Here is a 21,211-nt window from a genome sequence, read left to right on the forward strand (position 1 = left end):
TATTCCACCATCTGTTTAATCGTCTATTCGTACAGGTGTTATTACATTGAAAAAATAAATAAATGTGCACAATGTACACAGGTGTGATGTCTTATCACTCGCGGTAACTATGAAAAATTCTGCGTTAGGCAGGAGTCTTTTCGAAAATAGCGTACGGATAGCCTGTCGACGGTGCAAAGTTAGCACGTTCGATGCACAGTCGATGTTTTTATTAGGCGACTGTTTTAGCGTGATCGACGAGACGCACGGCTAGCGAGGCATGAATTGCAAATCAGCTTCCTTTGTGCAGCAACAGTGAAGTTCTTTGATTACTGGACGCGTAGAAGAAACCTCTGGCGATTTATCGAGCCTCGTACCTCGGTGTTGCACAGGGGATTCTAATTGTAAATGTCACGGAGGAAATCCACTTTTCCTGAATTTAGCCGTGCCGTTGAAACGGTTATTCGCACGGCGAAACTTTCCCCGGTTGCGCCAACCGGGTGAATTAGCCGGCATCGAACCGAACACTTCGTTTAATTTACTCGTTAACAGAGAAATCTTGGTTTGCCCATGAACGACGAGACGTCGAGAAAGGATCTTTTCCGCTGGAATTTAGTTATTGGAATTGGACAGTGTCTTTCTTAACCTTTGAATAAACTTTCTTTATTTAACCAGAGATTTACTGGAGAGAACGTTCGAACTGTGGGAGTCACAATCAAGAATTAAAAAGGAAGTCAGGTCGGAAAAATATCTGCTCTGACTCTTAATAAACAAAAGATCCCTTTTCCTACCCAGAACTGCAGCCTCTGTCTAGGGTATCCCTTCTCTACGTGTTGATTCATTTTTCACCGTAGCACTTGAAACGTGCACTCGAGGACGAAACATCCAACACTTGTATAACACGAAAATGACTTGCTACGTCATACCATTGACATCATCAAAGCAATCGCGTTTTACCACCGTTTCTTTCTGCAACAACAACTCAACGGAAGATCTCCAATTCATCGTGAACCACTCGCCCCACATAGCTATCGAAGCATAAACTCATTTCTTAGGGAAAAAAAAGAAAGAAATGCTTTGGAATGCAATTAAGCAGAATCGTTTGATGCGAGATGAAAGCTTGAACTGGTATTATTAAGTCGGTTTCATTTAGCAACGGCTGAAGGTTAGGCTGCTGTGCGAGGTAAGATCACGAGGCAATGATCGCGCGCGCCAAGCTGCGGAGCGAACTCTGGAGTCTCGTTTTTCTTGCTGCCGGCATACCAGGAGGAACAATGGTCGCTTTCACCGAAAACCGCGACACACGGACCCGGAGAAATGCTCCGGAGGTCTTTGGCCCTTCCTCACGGTTCCCTGCCTCATTTCACTTCCTTCTTCTGTCCCTTCGTTGAAATATTACTCTGGCAATTTCACTCTCCGCTCTCGATCGACGTATGAAATTTCCATTTCACCAGACGCCAGAAAGGACAAGACCCGTTCGATAGAAAATAAATCGAAAAGCGAAGATCCTCGTGAATAGCCTGGGCTACTGGATATTCACGATCGTGGCGTTATGTTGCTCGCTGACCTGAAAATCCTTCTGCCGTGTCGATGTGTTCTAGCCAGCCACGGTTCTCGTGTCGCTTTTTCAGCAATTTCTACGAACGGCCGTCGAAAATCCAAGTCTCTCTCTCTCTCTCTCTCCCCACTTCACGCTACTCGACTTGCTCTAACGAGTCTCGATAATTGCGTTCCGTCGCGATAACATCGCTACTGTAATTGCAACGGTGCTTATCGATATGGGAGCATCTTCGTTTGATCTATAGTACGTTCGCGAACTATTCGGCGTAGAGTGAGAGTGTAGAGGGAATTTCTGTACGTGTAAATCATGTTCCGAACTAGGTTAACGCTGAACCGGATTACAAACGGCGACTCTCGTTACCGTTTGTCTGGGTCTCGACCTTCGAACAGTAAATCAGAACGATCTCTCCGGAGGTTAGATCGATCTCTTCACTTTCTTGAGAGAAAGCATTCGAGTAATCCCATTCTACGTCTGTTTTGTATTTGGAAAAATTGCCCTCGCTTACACGAATTCCTTAGAATAATCGATAGACCCATCTAGCCGCTCAACAAGTCCAGATAAAGAGCAACACGTGTCATGGAAAACTGAATGCAATTTGCAATTCCTTCGACAGTTGTGTAACGGTGACAAAACATATTACAAAAAGTAGGCACACGATTAACCTAGTTGATTGTTCGCGTGTCGGTGTTTTACCGTTCGAGGGTTAAGCAAATTCTAATTCAAAGGTTTGCCCACGACAGTCGGGTATCTTGTAAATCGGTCCGTGGCCGCAAAACGAACGGCGAGTCCCTTTTACGTGTCAGAGTTGCGTCAAGTCTCTCCAGGCGAGAGAGACCGCTTTTCATGGCCATAAATCAGCCTGTTATTTTTCTATGAGCGCCAGTTATGACTACAATTGTGCCACGCGGTACGAGGACATCGCGAGAGCGTGTTTAAAGGCCTTGCTCCGGCTTTGGTAGTAGGAGCGCCAGCAATTACGCTGGGGCAACGCGAACGAATCATCATGATCCCGGCTTGGATAGCCCTTTTAGAGCTGAACGAAATGTGTCGTGTGAGACACGTGCGTCGTATTCATACTACCGGTGAAACACGCGTCGAACGACCGTTACACGGATTTTCGAATGAAAAGCGAAGGAAGGGGCTGCCGGTTTTAGACGGCGTCTAGCATGATCGCGACACGCGGGAGCGTGTGTAACGCAAGACAGGAAGGAAAACACGGCTGCAACGGCCGTATTCGTGCTGGCTGGCCTGGCTGCTATGGCAAGTGGCGTACTCGATTGTGAAAATTTCCCACGTGTCATTGAACCGTTACGCGGTTCGCAGAGCGGGCGTAGAGCCACACAATGGGCCACCGGCGGCGACCTTTTCCCCGATCGCCGCCTCTGTGCTGGAAAGTGTTACGAGTACGTGGAGGGCGGCTCGTGAATCGTTCTCGTTAATCCTTTGCGTCGGCCGCGCTCTGTAATACTTGGCGGCGTTGCATTCTGGCTGCCTCGAAATTGAATCGGCGTTGCGTTCTGGCTGCCTCGTATTAACGCGACATGCTTCACCATACGATTCAAAAGACGAATTGGCTTCAATTTGTCGGAGTAATTGAACGTTTAACGGGAGGCGAACGATATTATCGTTGAATATACAGAAATAGTAAGGAGTCCGTTGACTTTATCTGTTGTAGAAGGAAAAAACTCGAATTCTCTACAGTTTCGTGAGAAATTTCTCTTTAATTGCCCGCCTTTCGAGGAAACAAAGAGCAAAGCGTCGTGCGGGGCTTGCTTGCGCGTACGAGAACCGGTAAAAACGTTCGCCACCGGAGAGAAATGGAGGGCGGCGGCGCGGTAATACACGTAGGAACGACGAGAATCGTTTCATTCTTCCCTGATCTGCATTTCCACGTTGTTCCGCGGAACAATGCACGCTCGCCGCGAGAATGCCACAGGAAAGCTACTAGAGGGAAAAGAAAGAACAAACTCGGATGCTCTTACCTGCTCACGGGCGTAGCCAATGCGAAGAGACTGCCACTTTGTGCAACCAGTTTTAGGAGCGAACGTTGAGTAACATTTACCTGGCCACTGTACACTGGCCGAACGTTCGTTGTGAAACGGTATTCGGAAAATTTTCTGGCTCATCGTAGACCCGGAGGAATCTACGAGCTCGTTGTTTTTCGGTATCCGAGAAACGAAATAGATAGAGATCGTTTTTAGAAGATCACGGAATCGTCGATTCTAGGAAACGTCGAGTGGGTTCTAATCGCTGTCGTTTCGTGGAAAACGTTTGCATACACATGTGCGAGGATTAAAGCGTCTTTTATTCGATAATTAAACGCTTCGCCTTTCGTACGCCAGAAATATTTATAGAACGCGGTGTGTAAACAGGAAGTAGATTATTATACGATATTTATTGTGCGTCATGCGTACACGAGGGAAGACAAGTAAAAGTGAAAGAAACCGAAAGGAAGAAGCAAAGGGAGGAGAGATTGTGGTTCCTTATTACGCAGGCGGCGTGCATCGCGCCACTTCCGGATGCTAGGAACTTTACGTAACATCCAACAGTTTTATCTCTATCGATAGCCGTAATTGCACGGTTACGCTTCTATCTTGACACGTTACGATGAATTTTTCTGTCTGCCAAAGATTTCCTGAAATATATCCCAAGAATCTTTATCACTTTTACCATTTCCCATTCGTTCCTTTCCATGTTTTTTCTCTTACTTGTAATACGTACTTTTTGTAACGCTTATCAAAATCGTATTCGCGAAGTCTATAATATCCGTGCACAGAGAGCTTCCGTCAAGTCATCTCTCCCCGACGACAAATCAGAGACGGTCACCGGTTGATCCTCGATCTCGCGCAAGACGCCACAGTAAAAATAAAGCATACGTAACGCTTCTGGTTTGCGTAGAACGGCGGTGCGTTAGCTTCTTGGGCGAAACATTGTAGATGTTGACTAGAGAAACGTGACTCGGTCTCCTGGAATGACGCTGGAAACGCGAGGTTGCACGTGTCGCCGCGGGAGCTCTGCTTTTTTCTCTCTCTCTCTCTCTCTCTCTCTCTCTCTCCTCTCCTCTCCTCTTCAATTTCTTTTCTACAGAAGCCTCGCGTGAACGTTACGCGTGTCTCTCTGGCTAACAGAGACGGAGGCAGCGATGTACAAGAACGAGTTCTGGTGGAGCTATTTTTACGGGGTGTCGCATATGATACGGGACAATCGTGAGTCACGTTTTAAAAACTGGTTTGATCGCGGATCCCGTGGGCCGCGCGCTCATCCTATGCGTTCGCCGTACAATCGCAACGACGACCGACGACGACGATGCACTTACGATTCTACTCGACGGACGGCCTTGGACTGGCGGGCATGTGGATAATGTTCTCGTTTCAACTTTCGAACACGGTGTATCTCGAGAGTACATGCAAACTCTGTACTCTCTTACCTTTCACAGTCACTGAACACATGCTAATTTTCAGGAAAATACTTATCTCGACAGGTTTCCGATGAGAGCTTGAGGAGAACGATGAAACGGTAATAAAGAGAATAATTCGAACGTTCGTTGTGAGAATTTTATGCGGAGATTCGTCGAAAGGAACATAATATGACACATCGCGAAAGATATAATACAGCACGAGGAAAGTTTTATCTCGGTAGCTGTAACAATACTACGCACGGTTATGCGGCACCGAGTATTATATCACGGTGCCTGAAACTATGACGGTACAGTCTCTGGAGAAAGAACGAAGAAGTCACCTTCAAGCATGTTCCTCGAGTTGTTCAAGGACGAACCGCGAGAGACCCTGATCCAATACGGTCGATCGAACGATCGATCGATCACCTGTAGTTATAGCTCGCAGGCCTGCTTCGATCCACTTCTCCGTTTGCTCCGAGGAATTTCACCTGGCGTTCGAAAAATTTCTAATTTTTTCTAGCTCGCAACACGTAAAAATATACCGGACCTCGTTTTCTTCGAATTGTGTGAAACTTGAGGTAAAATTAAATGGAAATTGGAATCGCAAGTCGCGTTTTCTTGGCGATCGAAATCTCCGTTACGCTCGATTCGTTCTGCTCGCGTGCTATTCGCATCCCGGGGGAGTACGGGGAGAGATAGGGCACGAAAGAGGGGGACAACGAATCGGAGTAAGAAGGTGGTATGTAAATTTTCTGGCGCGTTGTACGAACAAGCGTGAGAACGCGTAGCGTAGGAGGTTCGTGCGAGATAGCGTCTTCGTGAATGAATAGACGTGGCACCGTCAGATAAGAGCCGGTAGAAGGCAGAAACGTTTCGCCAGGAAAGTCTCCAACTTTTGCAAGGATAGCTCGATAAACTCTCCGTACCAGCGACGAATGCGTTTGCATGATAAGTTGCAGTTTCCACGCGGAAATCCTGCCGGGAACTTTGAAAAAAGTTGTTCAGATATCAGAAAAAGTTGCTCTGCAATATGCATCGCGTTTTATTAGCGTTTTTATTAACGACGTGAGATGACGGTGACGAAGTGTCGCGAGATTTCGCTTTAAAAAGTTTCTGAATTTTGCAGAAAACGTTGATACGAAGATTTTTAAGGAAATTTTCACCGCGACAGCTTGAAGATTCGTCGAAATGACCAAGGAATAAAAATTCTACCGTCTTATAAAACACAGAAAAGCTCTGTCGAATCGCGCAGAGCGTATAGCATATATTAGCACGAGACCGAATATTCGAAGCAGTTACGCAACAAGTCGTATTAATTCGTTTTACGATTGTGTAATTGGAAGATACGGTAACTACGAGATCGCTCGTGAACTCGGTGTAACGCGAAAAGTAACCGAGAACGCGTCACCGAACGCGTTGTTTCCAGCAAAGTCGAGCTTCGTCGTGATAATTAACGCAATTAACGAATAATACCGAGCTTTGGGACAGGTTGCGTGATAGCGTCAGACTCTTGTCTCGCGCGGCTCTCTCGCGGTGAATTTACTCTATGCGCATATTGAACGTATCCTTGGTTTCCCAAACGGGGGAACTACGTTTCATATACGACGTTGGCTAATTATTTTTCATTCCTATCCTCTCTGCGCTCGAATGTTCAACTTTGCATACGTGTGGAACGAAAATATTGACGTTCTGGGAACGAGATTAAGCCTTTATCTCCGTACGAGAGTCGCAAAATTCTGTGTAAAAAGGTCGTGGTCGTTTCAACGGTATTTCGCAGGACTTGGAATCGAAAGAAGAACTCGATGTCACGAGGATCGAACTTGAAAGGCGGACGTTTCGCAAGCGCGGATAAATTTGCCGTGACGCAGGAAGGAAATTTAGCAATCGTGTTCCTATCGCTCACCAATTTCTGCCGAATGAACATTTTGCAACGATATGTTTATTCGTATCTTTTCACACGTCGCGAGCGTAACATTTTCTCCAGGATTGATGAACTCGATATTTACAGCGTTTAGTATACGTCGACATTGACATTGCAAGTTGGTCTCGAAGCGACAGTCAAAGATATTGCGTCACCGGGTAACGGTGACAAATAAAGGGTAACAAAGCGGAAAAATTCATGTTGTAGAACGCGTGGGCGTGTCACGTGTACGCGGGAAATCACTCGCGAGATCTCTCTGCATTTCATTACGAAAATGAACGATTTACTTCGAAACTCGTGTGGAATTCAGTGGATGCAGAAGAATTCTAGAATCTTATTGAAAAGAAAAAAAATTGATAAAAAGGATAGCTTAGGAGACAGAAGCCTGTTTCAGAACGGAGTGTGAAGGTTATATATAGTAATTCAACAGACACTTCCTAGCCGTGATCTGCCTCTGTGTCTATACACGTATATCTATCGTATACATATACCGATTGGCTGTGTGGAAGGCCGACGGCGCGTGGTTTACAACACGAGCTGTCTATGATATTAATCCACAGCGTCGACAGACTATCTACAGCAGAGGCGATGGAAGTTGGAAATACCACGCGATCGCATCGATTTTGACGGAGAATCCTGTCCTCTAGACACGAAATGTGCGTTTGAAGCGCCGCGCTGGCGCCGGCGCCACATCACTTACATTCACATCATTCGGTAACCTCGTTGGAATTTATACTTCGTTGCTGTTTTCTCTGTACTCGTTAATGTCTATTTGTATAATGTTTTATTACGTTTTTTCCCCTCCTTTTTTCTCATCTTGTGAAATAATATCACCTGTAGATCGTGATCTTGCGAGATTAAAAAATGAAATAAAAGGTGAAAAAAAAGATCGGTACGCACGATTATTTATTATCCTATCGGTGTAGTAATTAGCCGGGGGAAGAGAGGACCCCTGATATATTCGTTGCATAACCCTTGGAGAAAAGATTCGGCTGCCTTTTATGCCCGGTAAAAATACCTGTTAGCCGGTCGATGATCAATTTTCCGTACTTATTCGAGGATAAAAACGCGCGCCTACTGCGCCTAATTCGGGGTGATTTCGATCGATACTTATCGATCCGTGAAGAACAAAGGTTAACGCGTGTAATGCTCCACGTACGCGCCGCGCTCCTCTTGTATACCTGTAACGATCGTTGCTCTACGAACTTTCTTTCCTTTCCTTTCCGTTTACTACCTCGTGGATCGTGTACAAATATTTCCGCTTTGCACAGATTTTACGCCCATTTTCATTTTCGTCAAAAAGAAAAACCAAAAATTTGTTACCGGCAGTTTGAAAAATCGTAGCTCTTGGCGATAATACCGTATACGAATACAGTAAATTCTCCACAAGAGTCAGTAAGTTTGGATTCTACAAGTGACAGTATAGATGGTCCTACGCCTAGGTCTGCGTCATTGCTGCGCCCATGTTATCTCGCTCGCAGTCAGTCAAGAGTGTAACGCTACACCAGTCGGTTTCCTTTACGAGATTACACGGCTCCACAAATCATAATAGAAAAATATAATTTCTTTAATTTTACTTTTTTTCATCTGCAATTTTTTTTAGCATGTTGGTGAGATTTTTCTGATGAAAATGATATCAAACACGATATAATTTGAACAACATTTACTTATTAACACGTTCACTGTCGCGCCAGATTTACAGGTGCTGTCAGGCGGCCACAAGAAAATATGTTTTAAGCATAGGATTATAGTATTATGCTTTATAATTTTTTTTTTCAATTGAAAATAATGTCTAGCTAGCTATGACGTTCAAAATTTTTAGTTGACAACATTTATTTTATTTTAATTATTCTAAACATTCGAGGCACTCCAGTCACTGATGACCACCATGGCCATATCGAGGAAACAATCTAACGTTAAAACCTATTGAGTGATTAATTTAATTTCATAATATATCGCTTTAGCGAGCCACCGTTTGGTTGCCAATTGTTTAGCACATATAGTCGGCCTACCTCCACGTAAAAAAAAAAATGTATGGTCGATTCCACAAGTGTCAGTAAAATGTAGGGTCGATAGCAGCAGAAAAGCTGCTAAACAATTAGAATGAAATGTAACGATAGAAATTATTGCAATAATGCGTAATGCAATTGAAAAATTGAAAGAATCAAAAGAAAAAACGCGAATTCGTATCTTTTTCGATTCTAGAATATAAGAAAATTTGAATAAAATACGCGACGAGAATTGGGGAGAAGCATAAGTTAAACGCGTAAAAATATTCAATAATAAACGAACTAGGGATGAAGCTATTATTTCAATACGCGATGCACTGACTCTAGTATTTACTAAAATTCAAAAATTCTCGTATAAATTCCGAAAATAGATTATTAATTACGGTAAACTACTGAGACGGTTTAATTTAGGGTGGGCATAGTGCACTCGTTCCAAATCATCTCACAATATACAATAATAAATCAACTAACTACTTAACATGCAATTCATGCAAATTCCTTGGATGGTAAATTATTAGTAAACAAAATAGCAAGTCATAAAATAAATTCAATATCAGAGAAAATATATGAAAAATTTAAAATTAATTTCAATTGCTGGAAGAAAAGTACATATTGATTATTAAGCTGTAACGAAAAAGGAACCTCTCAAACACATGCCCTACTGGCAGCTCTCTATCTTCAGAGACACGCGTTTCTCATTTGTAGCAAAAGGAATTTTATCGAAAATTCTTAATGGGACAAATTCGCGAAAGAACCAACGAGCGTACACGACGTAATTATTCTAAGAATATCGCGCGCTATTCGTAGACAATTACGTCGTGAAAAAGCTCGAAGGATCTGAGTGATCGAGAATTGATATTCGCGAGAAGATTATTATTCTGTGTTTAGTATAGACGATAGTAAAAATGCAGAAGGTAGTTTTGTTAATTATGCTAGAAATGAGTCGCGTGTCTCTGTAAGAAAGCGCTCACATGGTATTCGGTACAATTTTCTATCTTAGAATTACTTATTTTATTTTACGAACTAGTTAAAATTAAAACGCACGCATCCCACGACGTGTAAAATATCTTCCAACTTATTTTATCTTATGAATTACTTAAAGTTAAGATTCGCTTGGTTCACATTCTCATACTTTACAGTGGCTTATTTTATAATACACGCGTATGGCACTCTGTACAATTTTCTATACATTCTTCATACAGAAATTTAGATTAAAATTAGTAGGGAAGGGAAATATCTGAAAAGAATAATTTTTAATATATTAATTAAATAGAAGGAATTTATTTGCGAGTCAAATTTACAGTTCTAAACTGCAGAATTCGTCAAAGTATATAATTTCTCGATTTCTAATGATTTTTGGGGTATTAAAGCAAGTATGTTTATTACTTCGAACTTCGAGAGACATTTTCAACCGTTCGTTGTGAACGATTGTCAATATTATGAAATACCTAAATTTTTTTGAAATATACCTATCAAACTTTCATCAAAATCTGATTCTGATGTTCAATGTGTTAGTGAATAATTGAAGAAAATGAATATTCCAACTAAAGTACATAATATGAAATTCTGAAATTACTGAAAATGAATAAATTTGATTATTTCTAACGAATAAATAGTGTATACCTGAAATATTTCTCTACAAATATTTAATTAATAAAGAAAAAGATGCGACTCACCACTTACCACACAGCTGGACATTGTAACATAGATTTCGTTGCATCTGTTCATCCTCTCAGATCCATCGAACTTTTGAAATTCCCTCAGTGAAGCATTTGCATCCTCCAAGCATCGAATTTTGGTTCCACCACACAGTTTTGAGTCCTCCAAGCCTTGAATTTGGTTCCACCAGTGGTCCAATGTCAGTTTGAATGACCCAATGTCAGTTTGAATGACCCAATGCCAGTTTGAATGATCCAATGCCAGTTTGAATGACCCAATGCCAGATTTGAATGATCCAAAGCCAAACTGAAAGACCCAAAGCCAGTTCGAATGACCCAATGTCAGATTGAATGACCCAAAGCCAGATTTGAATGACCCAAAGCCAGAGTTGAATGACCCAAAGCCAGAGTTGAATGACCCAAAGCCAGAGTTGAATGACCCAAAGCCAGTTTGAATGACCCAATGCCAGTTTGAATAACCCAATGCCAGATTGGAAGACCCAATGCCAGATTGAGAGACCCAAAGCCAGACTGAAGGACCCACCAGACTTAGGAAGCTGTGGAAGTGTCGCGCGAAATTGTGTACGGATCGCGATTTCTTTTAAGTGTAGTTTAATTCGTTGAATTTTATTTAGTACCCGAAATCGCGAATTTTTACCATCCTCCATTTTCTCATGTAGTCCATTTTAGATGGGGTATTTAGCAAAGGTTTAAGGGAGGTATCAACTGAACGCTCTGAAAAAAAGAAAAGCAAAGAAAGAAAAAGGGATGAAGCTATTATGAAACGCGGCGCGACGTAATAAATTCTCGTATCGATCGAAAGTAATGGGCATTCGTAGTGAAAATTGACTCTATTAAGAATTAACGCGGTATACTATTGGGATACTCTAATAATGGGAGGGCGTTTGCACCTTTAGTGCAGTAGAGTTCGGATGTGAACTCACATCCTTTGATTTCTTCTTCCAAGTTTTGGTAGTTCAGCTTCAAACATGCACATGCACACACATATATAACCAATCACCAAACCCTCAAAAAATTCACTCACAGTTCGCAGACAGGCAGCTGGGCTCTGCAATGTCGATTTCGTTGCATCCTTCCTTCCTTCCTTCCTTCCTCTCAGATGGTCATCCTTCCTCCAAGCGTTGATTTTCCAAGACTCACAAACTCACGAATTGTGAGTCACTGTGGAATGGGCGACGCGAAAAGTGCTTCGAAACGCGATTTATTTAGAGAGGGAGAAACCGCGAATTTATATTACTTTAGACTCTACTATCGAACAAAACTTTGATAGAACGCGAGTGAAGAAGTATGAAATAAACGCGAGTAAATTGAATAAAAAGCAAAAACGCGAATTGGGAGGAAATATGAGATAAACGCGGAAAAATATGCAATAATAAGTCGAACTAGGGATGAAGCTATTATTTCAATACGCGATTCACTGACTCTAATATTTTGAAAAATTGAAAACTTCTCGTAAAAATCGATTATTAATTGCGAAACACTAGTGAGACGGTTTAATTAGGGGCAGCACAATATATAACACAACTAACTACCCATATCACCAGAAAAAAAACCCATTTTTGTCACTCACAATTCGAAGATTAGGCAGCTGGGCTCTGCAATGTCGATTTCGTTGCATCCTTCCTTCCTTCCTTCCTCTCAGATGGTCATCCTTCCTCCAAGCGTTGATTTCCCAAGACTCACAGACTCACACTTTGTGAGTCACTGTGGAATGGGCGACGCGAAAAGTGCTTCGAAACGCGATTCATTTAGAGGGGGAGAAATCGCGAATTTATATTACTTTAGACTCTACTATCGAACAAAACTTTCATAGAACGCGAGTGAAAAATTGAAAGAAAGTATCAAATAAACGCGAGTAAATTGAAAGAAAAGCAAAAACGCGAATTGGGAGGAAATAGTTAAACGCGGAAAAATATTCAATAATAAGCGAACTAAGGATGAAGCTATTATTTCAATACGCGTTGCACTGACTCTAATATTTATCAAAATTGAAAATTGATTTATCACGGTAAACTACTTGGACGGTTTCTTGGACGGTTTAATTAGGGTAGTACAGTGCACTCGTTGCAAATCAGCTCACAATATACAATTCAATAATGTAACTAACTACTTAACATGCAAAATTCATGCAACTCCTGCGAAGAATTAGATTAGTAAATCACAATTCATGAAACAAATTCAAAATTCATTTTTCAATAGCATAGAAAATATCATAAATACTGAAAGAAAATGAAATTATAGATTGCTGGAAGAAAAGTACATATTAAATTTAGAAATAACCTGTAACAAACAAAGTATTTAATTAATGGACAGCTGAAACGCCGAAATATTTTCATTAGGCAACCTCTCAAATTCATTTCGATATCCTATTCGACAAGTACGAAGAACAACAATAACAAACTGAAATCTCGATTTCCCTAAACCCTCAAAACAATCTCGAAATACGTTCGATAATAATTTTCTCGCGTGTATTAACGACCCGAAGGATTATTTAAATTTATTTCAAGCAAAAAGTAGCAGTAGTTCAGTAGTAAATAGTGGACTATTAGACTTTGAATAGTCCAAGTTTAAGTTTTAATAATTAGAAAAATTAGAAAAATTCAAAGCAGAGTATTCAAAGTCTAATAGTAAATTTCAGAAAGAAATTTTGAGAGAAGGTAGTTGAGTGTGTATAGGGTGGACATAGGCTGCTAGCCAGAAGCCCTCGACCACCCTACCCACGTCTCAGTACCCTCAGATCAAAATTACGCGAAGTGTCTAGGGCCCAGTATAAAGGGTAAATGATTTCGCCGGAGCTCGCGGGTCTATTTATACCTGCGGTACCCCTTCCCCAAAATCATTAGCAAAGTCGTTAATAATTCGGGCGGGAATCGACTATTTTTCGCGGGAATCGACTACTTTGCGCGGGAAACGGACTACTTTGCGCGGGAGATCGATCACTTTTCGCGGGAAATCGATAATTTCTCGCGGGAATCGGTCACTTTTCGCGGGAAATCCTTCGTTTTTCGCGGGAATCAATTATTTTTCGCAGAAAATCGCCGATTCTTTCGTAATTCTATTTTGCATTCTATTGTAATGTTATAATAACGTATAATTTATTAATTCTCACAATTTTTTGGTATAAATTTATACTTCTAACAATTTGTTATAACATTGCATATAACAATTTATACGTTTTTACAATATTCTTCAATGGAAACGTACGTTTTAACGTTCTCGTTACTTACTCGTGCTTAAATTAATTTCGTAAGGATTAAAAATCAGGTTGACCTGTGGTCGTAGATTAAAAATAGCCATAGTACAGCTAAAATTATCGTGTTAAATAATTCTTTTCCTACGAATCAAAAATGTATTCAACGTTTATTAGTTATAATATCGTGAAATGAATTATATTACACATTTTCTCTATTCACACTGAATTTAAAGATTATAACGATTAAAAATCAAGTTGACCTGTGTTCATTTATCAAGAATAATCATAATAAAGCTGAAATTATTGTGTTAAATAATTTTTTTAATACGAATTAGGAATTTATTCAACGTTTGCTTGTTACTACTTGTTACAGTATACTGTCTCGCAATGTAAATTTAAGTAAATTAGGTTGAACTGCACAGAAAATGCACAGAACTGCACAAATAATTCATTTCACGATATTATAACAGACAAACGTTGAATACATTTTTCATTCGTGTAAGAAGAATTATTTAACACGATAAATTTAGCTGTACTATGGTTATTCTTAATCTACGACCACAGGTCAACCTGATTTTTAATCCCTACGAAATTAATTTAACCACGAGTAAGTAACGAGAACGCTAAAACCTATGTTTCCATTGAAGAATATTGTAAAAACGTATAAATTGTTATATGCAATGTTATAACAAATTGTCGGAAGTATAAATTTATAACAAAATTGTGAAAATTGATAAATTATACCGTGTTACGATATCGGAAATCTCCCGCGAAAATCTCCCGCGAAAATTTCCCGCCTGACCTAACCGACGATTTTGCTAATGACTTTGGGGAGAGGGTACCGCAGGCATATAAGGACCCCCCGATGTCCCGCGAATTTATTCACCCTTTATACTGGGCCATAGACACTTCGCGGCATATTTTGACCTGAAGGTTCTGAGATGTGAATAGAGTGGTCGGGGGCTACTAGCTAGCCTATGTCCACCCTGTACACACTCAGCCTTCTTGTAACACTTGTATACATTAGAATCAATTAGAATTTCAATACAATAGACTGAATAACAATTCATTTTAACTAATACCTATTAGAAATTTTCCTTTTAAAACAAATATAAATCATTTTACCAATTACTGGTACTTGCTAGACATTTAATATCAGACTTTAAATATTCTCCTTTCGGTTCTTTTAAATACAATCAAATAATTTCTTCAATTATCGATACTGACTTGGAATACTCCGCTTCGAATAAAATATTTCGAAATTATGTTGAAGGTTTAGGGAAATAAACATTTGAATTTTAGTCATCGTTGTTCTTCAGACTTGTCGAATAGGATATTGAAATTATTTTGAGAGGTTGCTTTTTCGTTACTTTTCTTCCAGCAATTGAAATTAATTTGAAATTTTTCATATATTTTCTCTGATATTGAATTTTGTTTACTAATAATTTACCATCCAACGAATTTGCATGATTTGCATGCTGAGTAGTTAGTTGATTTATTATTGTATATTGTGAGCTGATTTGGAACGAGTGCACTATGCCCACCCTAAATTAAACCGTCTCAGTAGTTTACCGTAATTAATAATCTATTTTCGGAATTTATACGAGAATTTTTGAATTTTAGTAAATACTAGAGTCAGTGCATCGCGTATTGAAATAATAGCTTCATCCCTAGTTCGTTTATTATTGAATATTTTTACGCGTTTAACTTATGCTTCTCCCCAATTCTCGTCGCGTATTTTATTCAAATTTTCTTATATTCATTCTTTCAATTTTTCACTCGCGTTCTACGAAAGTTTAGTTCAATAATAATATTGAAAATAATATAAATTCGCGGTTTCTCCCTTTCTGAATAAAACTGAAATAAATCGCGTTTCGAAGTACTTTTCACGTCGTCCATTCCACAGTGACTCACACTTTGTGAATCTTGCAAAATCAATCGGAACTGGGAGGAAGGAAGGAAGGATGACAATTTGAGTGGAAGGAAGGAGAAAATGCAGTCAAATCCACGTTGCAGAGCTCAGCTGTTTAATCAGCGAACAGTGAGTTACAAAAATGGGTTTTTTTCTGGTGATTTGGTTTAGTAGTTAGTTGTGTTGTGTATTGCCAGCTCAAATATGAGCTGGCTGCCCCAAATTAAACCGTCTCAGTAGTGTTTCGCAATTAAAAATCGGTTTTCGGAATATATACGAGAATTTTGGCCGCCTGACAGCAACCTGTAAATCTGGCGTGACAGTGAACGTGTTAATAAGTAAATGTTGTTCAAATTATGTCGTGTTTTATGTGATTTTCATCAGAAAAATGAAAAAAGTCGATATTTAAATCGCTTGGTTGCCTCGACTCACGTTTCATGCTTGTCTTTTATTCGCTGTCCTTGCCTACGTTCGGCAAACTACAAAGGCGGGCGCGAGGCTCGAAAACGTAGTCCCTGACTCTACGAGTGTCAGGTTTAGCTTCCTTGCGGTCTGACACTTGTGGAGAATATACTGTACCGCTTATTGCGTAGCTCGTGACGATAACACCATGTACATACATATACGCGTTAAACACGCTTGTTTGCAATTGTTAACCGGTTATCGACCAAGCACGCGTTTGCACACGGGGTGTCAAATATTCCGGATCCCGCGTTTGAGAGGTTAATTAGCGAAGGTGCGCGCAACGGCGTTTGTTTATTGGAAAGGAACGGGAACACGGTGTTCATGAACGAGAGTAATCAAGACCCTGGATTCGCTCGTGAAACATGGAACAGAGTTATTTGACGTGAATGGAAATTACATAGTCGGCAATTTCCCCCGCGAGCATCAAGATTTATCGATCTCAGTCAAGGATATTCAATGGATCGATGTACATATGTACATATATGGAACACGAATACGTTTATCGCATTCTAACCATTCAACCTACTTCTCATCTTCACCGTTTCTACTCTGTGTTTTTTTTTATCATCTTTACACCAAAGTCTAGAACGTTTCGGGAGATCTCGGAAGATCTCAAAGCTTCCCTTTGCACTTTCTCGATGAAATCTAGCCGATCGTTGGAAAATGAAATTACAAAGTATTATCGAAGATACTCGAAGGTTGCCCAAGGCTCGATTTCAAATAATATTTATCGTGATTAAAACGTCCTTTTGTTCGAAAGCTAAAGAAGATGGTTAAGTGGTGACGAGACTACACTACGTGCACACGACGACGTCGTTAGAATTCGAAATTTCTCTCAGATCGAGTTGGTTCAAGGCCTGAAAGCTCGCACTCGTGTTGTCGAACTCCGCTCGCCACGAAGGACTATACTCATCTGTATATCTGGCAACCCACCACCGCCGACACGACTTCGTTTCAGAGTCGCGTAAGAATAATCAATCGTGACAAAAGAGAGTCGCGAGTCGCGAGGCGAACGACGCTCGAATAAATTGGCGTCTCTTTAGAGACAGACTGTTGGGGGGCCGGGCAACGATTGGGAGTTGAACGTTTAATCGAGCCAGCTTTCAGAGCATGAAAATTTATACTGACGTCAGACTTCGTGCATTCTCGACTATCTGTCGGATCGCCAATTATTGCTCTATCCGGTCGCGATAGTTTGTCACGACCTGCTGGCATCCTGTTCTTCGACGTGTATTCCGTTGCTTCCACTTTCGAGGGAAGAAACGGAACAACAACGAAACGCACGGAAAAAATATTCGTCTATTTGATGTCGCTGTTTTATACAGTTTTATAGAACGATGCCTATGTATGTATTTGGTGAAATTTGTTCGGTTATTCTCGTTCCTTTTAAATCTCTACGTTTTCTGACTGCGTTAACGAATTTGAGATCGTTATACACGGAACGGAATAAAGTTGCGCGATGTGCATAAGCAAAAGGAGGAGGAACGCTTAATGGAGAAACATTGGCATCGATGGTTGGAATTTATACTGATCTGGGCCACTGACTGGACGCTTAATGTAGGCTCGCGTATAAATCGAGCGGACGACCCCTTTCATAAGCAGACCGTCGAGTATGCGATCCATAAATTGATTCGAATCGTCGTACGACGAGACGCGATGTATCGCATTATCGTAACGTTATCCTCGCGTTATCGTCGCGATGAGAATCCATGACTACCCGTTGCTTATTCGCGCCCATGTACTGTCTGCAGTCGAACTGAACATCGAATCTTGCAATGACGATGATATACACTTGGTTTCATTCGTTCGTTCCACCGTAGCGGTGTATCGTGAATGAAAAAAGTTCTTCAGATCTTGTATCTCTTATCTCTTCGATTCGTTTCAGGTCGATACCGTTATGAGCTGAACCACTCAGGGGGAAAGTCGCCGGCCGAGCACGGGCAGCTAGAATTCTCTTTCGCATCCGACGAAGATGCAGTCGACGATGAACAAGTATTCGCGAGATATCGTCGAGCTGCTATCAACCAGAAACCGAGCTCCTCGACCGAGCAAACGTCGCAAGAGCAAGAGCAGCAGCAGCAGCAACAGCAACAGCAACAACAACAACAACAACAACAACAGCAGCAGCAGCAGCAGCAGCCGCCGCAACAGCAACAAGCTGCGTCTCAGCAGTTGCAACCACAATCACCGACTCAACCGCAGCAGCAACTGTCACCGCATACGAATGTAAATGCCTCATCTTCGGCAAACATCACGTATTTGACAGATTATACGACCGAAGCCACGACCATGCCTTCGATGGGCAATCAGGAGAGTTCCACGAGTGCAATTTCGATGCGCGTACCTATCCCGCGAAAGAACCCTCCGAAACCGTCTATAAGCATACCTATCGTTCAGAAGAACCCTTCGATAAAGGATTCGGTAAGATATTGGGAAAAGCCTACCACTGGGGTGTTCTTAATTAGACTGTTTCTTTACAATCCTAGATTGCTTCTGAAAAAAAAAAAGTAGTTTGAAAAATTAATTCTATTCCGTTTCTACGAAACAGGTGCCAACAGCAACCGTGACTAATCCGACGAGCAACACGACGAACGAACCAACCGAGAACCAGAAAACCACGATGAAAGCAACAGATACCGAATCGACGGATTCGGAAAAAGAAGAGACCGATGGAAATATCGGGGACATATCTATCAGTAAATTCTCAGATCTGACGAACAAGACTCTGTCCCAGCACAATATCACAAAGACAGAGTTGGACACGCATCAGTATTACAACAGCACGTTCATTATCGACGAGGAAGTGGGGAAAAAGTACTGGGTGGACATAGATAATCATCCGGATCTAAAAGTGAATCATTTGCTCAGTCAAAGTCACCGTCGTGCTGCGGTGAGTATTAGAAGGTGTCTTCTGTCGTTGAGAAACGATGCATTCGTCGATAAATGTGTTTCTTTTCTTCTCTTTATTTTTGTTTACCCCTTCGTTCTTTTAACAGACGGTCAAATTGAAATTCGATTTCCCTTTCTACGGTCACAAAGTTCGTAACATCACGATTGCCACTGGAGGATTTCTGTACACCGGGGAATACGTTCATAGCTGGCTCGCTGCCACCCAGTACATAGCACCGTTGATGGCGAACTTCGATACGCGTCTGTCGAGCGATAGCTACGTAAAATACGCCGACAGTGGTAAGTAGCTGGTAGAACAATGGTGACAGAGGAAATGCTCGTTCGCGAGAGTAGAGAAATTGTAAATAGAGGGGAACTGTTAATTGCAGGAACGGCGTTTACGGTGGTGTGGGAGAAGGTGGTTTTACAGGACAAACCAAAGGCTGGCGCGTTCACATTTCAGGTGACTCTGCATTGGAACGGCGACATCGTGTTCGTGTATTCGGTGATTCCCCTGATGGTCGAATTGATCGAAGACAAGGCGCATCCTGTTAAAGTTGGTCTCAGCGATGCTTATATCATGGACAGAATTGTATTCTGTAAGTGATCGGTGTTATCTAGTTTCGACAGAACGTTCAGACAATAATCGAATCGTTTATTTTCCTTTCCTCACAGTTGTTCGCAGAAAAACAATTTACGAGTATCATCGTGTAAACTTTAATCGACAGGACATTAAGAATTGGACAGTGATTTATCTGAATGCACTGCCCACCTGCTTAGAAATGGATAATTGCAGAGATTGCTTGACGAAGCTGAAAGGTTTCGATTGCAAGTGGTGTTCAGAACTGAATCAATGTAGCACCGGAACATTCAGGTCGCGGCAAGATTGGTTGTTGAAAGGTTGCGACGTCCAGATGATAAAAGATGTCGACAATTGCCCGACGCCGACTACCACGTGCAAAGAACACGAAGAAGAATATAATCATGTTCTTCAGATGCATTCAGAAGAGACTGTTACTGTAAAACTCGAGACGGGTTCTTTGGAGCGTTGTAAGATTCTCCCCACTTTCCTTATTTACACATTTACCATCGTTCGAAATATTCTCACGATAATCTTTTACATTTACATTTTCAGCTCGGGATAATATGAACATGGGGGTTTCAGGAATTATTGGAATTCTCCTTGTAATTGCTTTAGCCGTAGGTTTAGCAGCGTGGGCTGCATATGCCTACCGCAATCCTCATAGTGCATCTGGACAAATGTTAATCAGGGTAAGAGTCATTAACGTTTCTTTCTTAAAAGCTGATAGATCATTCAGAATAGATGTTCCTTTTTTTTTCTTTGAATAGTATCGGCCAAGTCAATGGAGTTGGCGGAGAAGAGGGGAAGCACGTTATACAGCAGCCACGATTCACATGTGATGGCATGTAATTGAAAAGCAATCAGCAGTTAGTAAAGAACTGTCGGACCAAATTTCCTACTAAATATACACTGTGTCAAGTCTGCAAGTTTATGTACGGAACCGTTTGCCTGCAATGACGAGTGTGTCGCTCTGTTAATTGCCACATATTAATGCATCATACTTATTTTGTTAACTTAATTCTTCATGTTAACTTACTCGTCGATACACTTAGCCTCCTATCGAAGGGAACAAAAGCAAGTATTTCATGTACACATCATCTTACGATAATATAATAACGTTAATTTTCGGAGAAATGGCAATTAAACTGCTAGTGATAAAAGTATAACAAAACTTCTTAAAGTGAACTTTATTGTATGAGCGGGCGTAATAACGAAAGTTTATTCACGTTTTGAATTTTGTACAGTAATGTTAATATTATAGAAAAACGTAAAAACGAGTTTATACTTTATTGTTTGATAGAGATTGCCCGTGAAAATACTGAACTGATCCTTTAAAACACAATCTTAGGTTTTCTTTCGAAGTAAGTCATTGCATCGCGATATTTGAAAGATGAAATGTTTCTAGAGCGAATGATAAATAGTAAGAGACAAACGGAGACCGGTATTATTTTACTGACTTTACGGAAACATTCGTGACGTTTTCTGAGTCAAGTAACCGTATTGTCGAAAGACGGGCGAGAGGTCCTTAGCCTGGATATCGAGCGTTTATGTGATTTTAGTATCATGTGGTATACCTTGTTATTGTTTAAGAATTCGTTTTTTTTTAATCGTTAATTAAACTTA

At 41.0% G+C, this 21,211-nt stretch overlaps 1 protein-coding gene across 1 annotated transcript in view; it reads left to right on the forward strand.

The window, feature by feature from the left end:
* The window catches only part of LOC108579343 (plexin domain-containing protein 2-like), a 30,007-nt gene extending 9,195 nt beyond the window's left edge, over positions 1–20,812 (forward strand). Inside the window, exons 2-8 of the mRNA XM_017942865.1 lie at positions 18,002–18,537; positions 18,665–19,006; positions 19,113–19,305; positions 19,395–19,604; positions 19,681–20,055; positions 20,141–20,277; positions 20,356–20,812. Coding sequence (XP_017798354.1) covers positions 18,002–18,537; positions 18,665–19,006; positions 19,113–19,305; positions 19,395–19,604; positions 19,681–20,055; positions 20,141–20,277; positions 20,356–20,427 — 1,865 coding nt within the window. The 3' untranslated portion in view covers positions 20,428–20,812. The remainder of the gene's footprint in view (positions 1–18,001; positions 18,538–18,664; positions 19,007–19,112; positions 19,306–19,394; positions 19,605–19,680; positions 20,056–20,140; positions 20,278–20,355) is intronic.
* Positions 20,813–21,211: the final 399 nt, after the last annotated feature.

The sequence above is a fragment of the Habropoda laboriosa genome, unplaced genomic scaffold (assembly GCF_001263275.1).
Source record: "Habropoda laboriosa isolate 0110345459 unplaced genomic scaffold, ASM126327v1 scaffold76, whole genome shotgun sequence".
NCBI classification, from domain to species: domain Eukaryota; kingdom Metazoa; phylum Arthropoda; class Insecta; order Hymenoptera; family Apidae; genus Habropoda; species Habropoda laboriosa.